General features: G+C 36.3%; 1 protein-coding gene across 2 annotated transcripts; it reads right to left on the bottom strand.

The window, feature by feature from the left end:
• Nucleotides 1-967: 967 nt before the first annotated feature.
• LOC147411071 (ribokinase-like) lies at nucleotides 968-9,435 on the bottom strand. Of its 2 annotated transcripts, XM_086444283.1 has the most exons (4): nucleotides 8,724-9,429; nucleotides 5,463-5,648; nucleotides 1,758-1,953; nucleotides 968-1,681 (listed from the first exon to the last, which is right to left on the bottom strand). In XM_086444283.1, the coding sequence occupies exons 1-4, from the start codon at nucleotides 9,375-9,377 to the stop codon at nucleotides 1,590-1,592; spliced, it is 1,128 nt and encodes a 375-aa protein (XP_086300409.1). In that variant the 5' UTR covers nucleotides 9,378-9,429; the 3' UTR covers nucleotides 968-1,589. The 2 variants fall into 2 exon arrangements, with proteins under 2 accessions (XP_086300409.1, XP_086300418.1); XM_086444292.1 differs by lacking the exons at nucleotides 968-1,681; nucleotides 1,758-1,953 and adding an exon at nucleotides 2,163-2,694 and having other exon boundaries at nucleotides 8,724-9,435.
• Nucleotides 9,436-10,300: the final 865 nt, after the last annotated feature.

Genomic DNA, 10,300 nt, shown 5'->3' with positions numbered 1-10,300 from the left:
TTTATTTGAGAGCTTCTATTGGCACCCCAACTTTTATTTTTTACACTCCAATTTCTTAGATTTTTTATCACCCAAATTAAATATTAAAATACACCATTCTTACATGACAAAAGGGTTCGGCTCAAATTATTATTTAAGCATTACAAACATTATAACATACATTCAAACAATTTCAACAATTGTTTACAATTATGATTAGGCCCATAAAATCTTATGCCCCCTTCCCACATACCAAAAAATAATAATAATAATAATAATAACTTAGAATTTTTTTTTTCTTTTAGGAGTTTCTATTCGCACGGCAACTTTTACTTATTTTCTTTATTATTAATTGGGATGTATTAAGTAAAAGTTGGGGTGCCAATAGCAACTCTCTTTACTTTTTTTTCATGTGAGACATTTTTTAGAAATCTTGGTATTTAAACCTTTTAGAACACCCGATTAATCATCGGATCCAGTGCAGTCCACTATCCCCCACCCCCACCCCCACCCCCACCCCCACACGGGTGGTGATTCAAACTCAAGACCACCGCTTTCTTAGGCATGTTCTTGGCCATCTCACCAACCCTTTGTAATTTCATGGTTTGAGGCCATCTCGTCAGCCTTTAATAAGTTTTTGAATTTATCAAAAAAAAAGAAGAAAAGAATCCACAACCTTTAGACTATGAATGATCTGAAAAAGAATTATATTCATTATTCATTACTTTTTCATGTAGTTAATTTCAGGTTCATTTAACATTACAAGATCCACCTACAACACTACAACACGAAAGCATAAAATAGGGATCAAACATTCTTGAGGCTAGGGCTATCAATGTGTTGTGATAATCTGTTCCAATTCAATTACATGGTATGTGGGATCGCATCGATGATTTTGATTACGATAAGTATCCAATCTAATAACTTGTCGGATCAAATTCTGGATGCACCCCCCCACCCAAAAAAAAAAACGTGTTTCAATTTTCAATTAAAGAAAATATTGTTATTATCATGCCATTAAAAGAAATCTGTAAAATGTGGTCATGCACTTCACCAGACACCACAAATAAAGGGAAAAATAATCCTCCATGTATATTCTTCAAACATGTGGACAACTTATTCAATGGACACTGCATAGGGGAAAAATGATAATTTTGAGGTATCCCTCCAGGTTTTGGCAAAAAAAAATTACCCTCAAGATTCAATTTCCTTGTAATGCCAGACAAATCTTTTGAGAGAGAAGAGGGAAGAAGAGTATAAACTCTTGTTATTTTAGGGAAACTGCCTAAAATCAAACTAAAGCAAGAGGGCTTTAATAGTAATCTAAACCCTAGGTTTTATCTTTGACTGCCCACTATCATGAGGGGTGAACAGCTTGGATGGCCTCACCTAAAACCTTTGGGAGGTTAAAGGCAAAAAGTCAAGGGTTTGGCAATATGTTGAAGACAAGGTTGTTTTGGTAATTTTTGTTTGCCTCCCACGGAAAACAGCAGTCAAGGATGATAAAGGGGGAGAGGGTAGCTCTAATTTTCACCAAAACTTGGGAGGATACCTCAAAATTACACAAAAAGAAATTAAAAGACAAAGCCTGCTTTAGAAATATAAAAACCTCAGATAGACTTGAGAAGGTCCAAAACTGCTTTCCTATTAGGCATGCTTGGAATGGCTCCCTTCACTTGAACACAGAGAGAAGCTGCTGCGGCTGCAATCCGAAAATAAGTGAGGAAACAATGAAATAATTTTTTTTTTTAAATGAGGGGATGAAGTATGAGACATACCGGCAAATCTTAGTGAGTCCTTTTTGGACTTGCCCTCCACAAGTGCTACCGCGAAAGCGGCAGTAAAAGTATCACCAGCACCAGTTGTATCAAGAACTTTTGTGACTGAAAAAATGGGTTGTCGAATCGGTTCTTCCCCTTCTGAGAATAGTGCTGACCCTTTTGCTCCGAGTTTTACTAGGACTTGCTTGACACCCTGAAAGTAAAGTTGTTCGATCATATTTCTCTCATCTTTATACATTTTTTAAGATGAAAAAACGAGAAAACAACAAAGAAATCTTGGAGGTTGAGGAGACTTGGGCCCTGTTTGGATACAAAGTAGAAAGTAACTGTGGAAGAAAGTAGCTTTTACAAAGTAGTTTCCTTTTACTTTTTAAAAAATCACAATTTTTTACATTTTAAAAGTACTTTTTAAAAATTAAATCCAAACTTATCTTTTAATTTTTCAACTTCCAAAACTGAAAAAAGTTAATTTTTTAAGTGTATCCAAATGGGCTCTTATTAAGATTAAAAAAATCAAAAAATTATAAAATAAACCCCTAACAAATAATTAATTCCCATCCAATGATTGGTCTTCAAAAAAACAAACCCCAACACTTTTACAAGCATCAGACCAAGTATGCAACAAGGCTTTGATAATAAGTGTAAGCTCAGATACCTAGATTTAGTGATATATGTTGGAAATAATTATGAATCTGATTTATTGAAACAATGAATTATAAGCAATATTATAATGTAAATAATTCGATGAAATTGGAAGAACTTATCGATGACTGAGGCACGGAAAAGCCGCTGTCCTTAAAACCAATTTCGCCTCCTTAGGATTGAATCCTCAGTGCAGTCGGTTCTGGCGTTTGGTTTCCAAGATTCAACAGTCACTGTCTGCTAACCGTGCACTCGGAAATAGCAGATCTACGGCGAACTCGATTAGATTGAACTTTTCACAAGCAGCAAGATTTGTATTCAGAGAGATCGGAGAAGAAGAGAGATCAGAAATTTCGTTTTCTGTACTATAATAAAAGGGAAAAAACTAATTTTATAAACAGCAAGCCATCGGTTCACAACAGACCCAACTGTTCACAATTGTAGTCCAAAACGGTAAAAACAAATCAACGGTTGAAATAAAAACACAAACCAACAATTGAGATTAAATAAAAGTTTAGCAAAAACGGGCCTATCACGCGCACCCACGTGAGGCTTAAATCCCGAAATCTGCACCCCCCCTGCTCGCGCATCGTATGCGCACTAAGGTTTTCCGACGGGTTGGTCCCAAACTCAATGGGCTGCAGTCCCACAGTGCCTTGGGCCCCCATGTGCGCGCGAGGCCCAGTCTCTATCTCTCTCACACTCAAGCATTAAAGAGAGAGGGAACATAAATAAGTTGAGAACTTTCCTTGTATTTACCCGATGTGGGACTAAAGAAAAAAGAGATGTTTTTACAACTTTTAAAACCAATAAAGTAAAGTAAAACAAAAAAGGAAAAAGAAAAGAGTTCTTTTATGTTTCACAAAAAAAAAAGAAAGTACTACTTCTTACAATAAAACACTCAAGAGGTCTTGAGTTCAAAACTTATTCTCAACAATAAATGAATGAAATATTATACGAAAATTAAACTATGAATTTTACAAAAATATATGCGATGAAAAATAACCACGAAATATTAAATAAAGAAAATGCAAGATTTACTAGTTAGGGTAAGCCTATGTCTATGGATGAGAGAGTTTCACTAATTTTGAGAGTGATTACAGCCCTAACTTATATAATTGTAGGTTTCCCAATCCGAAACTAACTCTCCTGAAACAATAAGAATGACATTATGGAGATTTTTCGTTCCTTTCTCCGAAGATCCTATGATTCCTTGAACTCTGTATATCCCAACATATAGCAAATGGCAGCATCTCCAAAGAATGTGTCCTCTCAAGGAAAACAACCAAATATACCAGCCCTGGTACACAAACAAAGTAGAGAACATTGTCCTAGCAAATTGAAGTGACAAAGAAAGAAGCACCAAATTCTATGGGCCAATGGGGGCAATGCAGAAACATAAGATTGACAAATTACTCGTTGCTTATAATTAACAGAAAACCACGTTAATTATGTTATGCTCAACGGTTAATATTCATCCAAGGAGCACCGAAGAAAAAAGAGGAACCCAAGAAGGGATTTTTTAATCCCAAAAAGGAAAGAAAATAAAAAGCAGAAAAGAAAGAGGAAGAACCTCGTATGTCAATTCTAGGTAGGAAGAACCTCGTATTTCAATTCTAGGTATAGAACTTAGCATCAGTGCTGTAAACTTGCCATGGCTAACAAAGTTCAATAAATAAAAGTTTGACGGCAGTTGTGAGGATTTATGAATAGCAGGAGTATAAGAAGGAAAAGAAAGTAAAAAAAAGTACAATAAAAACAAGTAACAAAGGCCAATTCATGTCAGGATACGGAACTCTCCAACTGATTCCATCTTTAGCTATGATGTCAAAGAGGCTCCAATTGATTCCATCTTTAGCTATGATGTCAAAGAGGATACCGAATGCTAGATCTCCTCAATTAAGTGGAAGATTTTCTCCATGCTATTAAGATAATTATGGATCATAAAAGAGATGTCAGGTAGTATCAGTTTGCTAAGTTGGTTAAAGTCTCCGAGTGTTGAGACCACGACCCGGCTAGTAACCACTGACTTGCTTGCTTCTCAACAAAAAAAAAAATTGGTAGGAGAAGAATACCCCATAAAAAGATCCTTGAACATTGCCAAAATATCTACACACAAAAAAATGTAATGGGCTTTGGACAACAAATATAGCCATCTTTATAGTTGGAGACACCAATGTGTACCCAAAGGTGGACATGTAGAAGTTATCATGTTCATAAAAACTGGTTTTAGACTTGATAGGAACTGTTGAACTGTATTTTATGTTTACCTTATGCTGCATAGTCCTTGATACACATACAGTCAACCATATCATGTCTAGGTTCAAGTGAAGGGTATTTATGTCCTTCACTCAATCTTCTATTAATTATTAATAAAAAAAGATAGAGAAGACAATACAGGAATAAATATGTGAACAGGAACTTCTTATCAACATCACTTTTTCTCCATTTTTTCATCTTCTTTTCTATCTCATATTCAGAATCAGCACCACGTATGCATATGCCCACTTAGCTGCATCATTTTTCACATCCTAGGTCCAATGGGTTTTTTTTTTGCTAAGCGAGCAAGGGGTTAGTGGTTAATGTAGGTGAAAGTGGGTTCAATGGGGTTTGAACCTAGGTCATGGGATCGACTCTCCTCAAGCCTTTACCACTTACCTAAGTCCTAAGTGGCACCTTCTAGGTCAATAGATATGTTATGACAATCAATTATCAAATCAAAATGAAATATACAATAAAATAACAAAGAATTCACCACATTTAACAATAATATCGAACTTTCAACTCAAGTGTATGGTCTAGATTCTTTTGCGGTGCAGAGTATAGATAAAATGCAAAAAAATCTTTCCAAAAATGGCTAGAACATTCCATATCATAGTGAAACAGTGATACCCTTGGTTTTGAAGCATATTTCAGTTTACATTTAATTGCAGATTGAGGTTTTCAAATTCTTTTAGAAGTTCCCAAAGTAACTCCAATCAGTTACACATTCGATTTAGGATAAGTACAGTGGTACCCGTTACTTTCTAAAAACTTGTAATGTTCGTATTTAAAACTCACCATTTCGTGACATTGTATTACAGCTCGACTAATCTGTTCAAAATTTTCTGTTGGAATTCCAGTTAAACGCTCCAGTTCAGTTTCATTTGGGCTCAATATATCAACAAAACATAGCAGTTCTACAGGGATTGGTCCCTCCATCCCCCCAGCATCCAGAATCACAGGAATTCCTGCATGCCGTGCAGCCTGAAAATGTTCAAGTTTCCAAGAACATGTTAATCTATCCATGAAATTAACACAAACAGTTGCACCAAGTAGTGCATAAATTAAGAGCCACAATGTTAACTTGAAATAGAAAGTAGCAGAGATTAGGGCTGCAACCTGGGCGGGTTGGCCCAAACTCAACCCGGGCTCCACCTAATTGATGGGTGAGCTTGGGCCGAGTTATCTAGAAGATGAGCCTGGGTTAGAATATCTCAACCCGACCTCAATTCTGGTTGAACTCAGGTTGAGGGTTCGGGCAACAAAACTCAACCTGAATCCGATGTTATATGCTAATATATAAATATTTTCATAACAGTTAATATATTCTTTATTTATTTTAAAGTATTTGATAAACAAAAGAATATTAAAGCAATAGGAAGCTTATCAGGCTCCCTGAAGCAACACAACTTTTGCCCATGCCTTGAGGCCAAATGCCATATATGGAAAGAAACAAATAGCATGGAAATTCCTAGAAACAAAAAGATGGGAAACGGAAAAAAATCATAACATTGGAGATTTAACAGAATCTACAGTTAAAAGATCATTTGGAGTCAGTTGTACCATATAAAAACTATCTGCATCAATTGAATATAGAAGTATAACATTCAAGTAAATGGTTAACTTATGAAACTAAAGAACGAGGTGATTTGTATGTCAGATACCAGCTTCCTTATTAGATAATTTCTGTTGTATTTGTGGTTGTAACGGAAAGGGAAAAAAAAACAATTTTCCTTTCATTGTTATGATATACACTTTGTCTGACTCATTTGATGTTTTGATTAAACATCGAAGTTCTCTTTCTTGTTTCATTAAATGGTGGGCATGTCAACTGCAGAGTGGAACTCTTCTTAAGTGTGTAATTGAATTCATGGTTGCTTTCATTAGACTGCAATCTACACCAAGGCATTAAGGTCATAAGCATTGATAAGTGCAGTCTCAAATATCCAGTCCATCAACTCAAGATGATCTAAAGGAAATTTCAATAATCCTAGTCGAATTAGCAACCTCAGGTAGTGGAATCTTCTCTTAGGTTGCATGGTACCTTGAATTCTTCAGTGGCAATAACCTACTTGTTATCACAATAGATTGTACTATCATGGGCATTGGGATATTTATTTTCTAACGAAAAATTATGGAGATCAAATTTACAACATTAGATATCCAATAGGTTTCCAAGATTCGGAAATATGCTCAACCTCCAAGTTTTAACTAACACTCTTGGCCCTTGCTGTTCTAGATACAGAAGCACCTTACAAAGGGAAAATCCATCCACTAGTGGATTCACTTTCATCTAAACCAAGTATCAGTCCACATTATGATAAATATAACTTGTCCTTCCAAAACCCATACTCTACTGACCCCTTAGTACCCCAATATTTTATTCACAGTGAATATGGCATTTTAGGGAAGGTGGTTAAAAGAGATCGCATTGAGAGGGCCTCTCTTTGGACCGGAGTGATTGAAGGCAACCATGGAGTTCAAGATCTTCATTGGTATACTTCATTCTTAACTCTTCTTTTGGGCAGTAGAAAGAAATTTTCAAGAGTTGGCTTTCCTCAATTGATGACGCTATAATAAAGAAGGACCCATCCTTAGTAGATACGGTATTTGCAAAGGTAGTAAAAAATCAGTCAATCACCTCTTATTGCACTGTGTTTTATCAAGATAAGTATGAGATTTATTCCTATAGACAGCTGAAACTAGATGTTTAATGCCAATGAATGTCTTTGGTTTGACCAAAATTTGGTTCACCAAACCATTCTCTTCTTGTGGATACTTTCTTTGGAAGTTATCTATTATCTCCTTTAGAGATATGTCGGTGCCTTTGGAAAGAAAGCAATGGCAGAATTTTAGAGGCAACCAAGTGCAACACCGAAGGTTTGATTCTTAAGATAAAGATCTTGTTAAGGTGGTCAGTTTCTAGTTCAGATATGATTCATATCCACTTCAAAGACTTGATTTTCAATTGGTGGGGCATAATTTCTCTAGTTGTATTTCTTGCTTATTTTCTTGTGTGAGGATGTCTCTGATTTTATTTTCTTTGCTTGCTGTTGGGCCATATTTGTTTTCCCAGCTGCTTAAATATTTTCATTGGCTACCAGAAAGCTGTACTCTTGGTTCCGTTGGCCTAGATCCAACAAAGCCACTCTAAGGCTACACCACAGCCACCTTGGCAACTTTGTTGATTGTCAAATCTTGACACTCTTGGCTTCATTGGCCCAGGTCCAACGGGTTTTCTATACATGTCTACTTCATAGCTACTTTGGCAATTTAGCTATATGCCGGGTATAGGTGCTGCTATTCAAACAAAGTCTCACTAAGGCCACATCATGGCCGGCTTGATAGCACCACCTCTTGCAAATGCTGATCACTAAGGACACGATATTGGATGCATGCTATTTCTCTACCAAATGGGGAGCTAAATGTGGATAGTGGTCTCAAATCACACAACCAGCTAATTATGTGTTGTGCAAATGCGAGATGGTATGCATCACACCACTTGGAGATGCAACATGGATCCTAGCAGTAGTTAGAGGTATCTTTGCCTATAAGCCCTTAGTCCTCAGACATTAAGCGGAGATTGATCCCCAAAGAAATTCACCGATAAAGTACTTCTCTATCCCTCTCTTTCCACACCCTACGATCTTTCTCCCGCATTCTCTTCTTGGTGCCATGACAACCAAAAAAGCATAAACTTGGTTCATGCGACAGCCCAAATAAAACACCATATCCACGTCATCACCCAACTCGTTCCACCCAAGGTTTAAAATATGAAATGTATCGGCTGATAACATATTGATCTTTTCCATTGACTGAAACATTCAATTGATACAACATTTTAAACGTTGTTCCCGCCTCACTACAAAACTCATCTAACAAGAAAAACTCTGATAATTGCCCATTAAAAAAAAACCTATGATATACATCCAAAATAGATATAGACAAAAAAATAAAAAAATAATAATAATAATAATAATAATAATAATAATAATATCAATCCCAGCAAGAAATTGAAACAATGAACCATAAAAAGAAGCAAAAATACCAAATCCTAACCTTTGCAACTTGAATGTTGACCAAATCAGGGATCTCCCTCTGAAGCAACACAATCCCAGCTTTCCTCACAACCTCCAAGTCCTCATCAGAGAGCTTATTAGGCCAACAACACATGTTAGCACCCCCAACAATGATAATAGAGTTCTGCCCATCAGACTGAAGCATCACCACAGCATGTCCAGTAGGAGCAGCAGAGACAATATTAAGATGATCAAGATGGACCCCACCACACTCTAATGCATCACTAATCAATCTCCCATGAGCATCCTCACCAACTTGACCAACAAAATAAGTTGGGTAGGAAAGTTTTCCTGCACAGGCAGCCTGATTAGCGCCTTTGCCTCCTGCAAGGGTTTGACCAGTCTTGGCAGAGATGGTTTCTCCTTCTTTGGGGAGTCTGTCAATTTCAACATAGATGTCTGCATTGGCAGAACCAACAACAACTAGTGGTGGTGGGTTGGGGTTTTGGTGATGGGATGGGGTTTTAGAGGGAGTTGTAGCAAAGGAAAGAAATGGTTTTGTTCTTGAAGATGTGTTGGTAAGATTTTTGGGAAGTTGAAGAGGAGTTGTGTTTTGGGAAATTGTCGGGTGTTTCTTGGTGGGGGTGATGATGGGATGCCATTGTTGTGATGGATGAAATGTCATGGATTTCATTGCTCTCTTGTGTAGGTTCTATAGTCTCTACCCCTCTATGTTGCTTTCAGCTTTGCTTCTCGTGTTGAGTGTTGACTGTTGTCCGAGTCATGGTTTTAAGAATCGGATATTGGAATCGGATCTGTCACTCACTCAGTAGAAACTCGAACGATTCAATTTAACTTGAACGATTCAATTTATTCAAAATCAAACCTGATTTTGAAGTATAAGTACATATTTAATTTCAGACTATCATCATGTCATGATTGGGCACAGACTAAGGGTTTGAAGTCGAGTTGTCATGTGTGCTAGATGGAATAATAAGGGGATTTGTGAATTTAATCCCACATCGACGAGATAGACATTCAGAACTCAGATTATAACAATGTTTTAAAGTCGTGCAGGATACAACATAAGGCTTCTTGGCCAACCGCCCCAAAGCCCCATGATTGGAGAAGCCCCTCTCCTCCAAATAATAATAATAATAGTTATCAAGTTTACAACCTGATTTTCAAGTTTACAACCATTCACTTATTCTCTCATTTTCATAGTATCAAGTTTTGTTATTCTTTAACTCTATATTTAAGTTTATTTTAATATTTATCTAGTCATCCATTATAGAAAGTAAGAAAATTAAATTTTATATATTTATTTTAATGTATTAAATATAAAGAAGATCTCATTTTGAGATTTCGCCTTAAATCTCAACTTTATCAAGTTGGCCTTCGCGGGATAAAATTCAAGGCGGACAATATCCTACAAGCGTGAGCCAATTAAAGTGTAACAATTCATATGAATAACTCTATCATAATGATTTTTTTCATGAATAAAGTTGGTTATAATAATAAAATATAAATTAAAATAATAATAATAAAACTCAAGTAGAGTTAGATGTCCACCAAATGTCAAATTGAAAACCAGTAAGTCAACTCAACTAGTTGAAC

Source organism: Akebia trifoliata, chromosome 1 (assembly GCF_017979445.1).
Source record: "Akebia trifoliata isolate Shusen 1 chromosome 1, ASM1797944v1, whole genome shotgun sequence".
Lineage (NCBI taxonomy): Eukaryota > Viridiplantae > Streptophyta > Magnoliopsida > Ranunculales > Lardizabalaceae > Akebia > Akebia trifoliata.
Note: the sequence above shows the minus strand (reverse complement) of the source record. Positions and strands in the feature narration are given on the sequence as shown.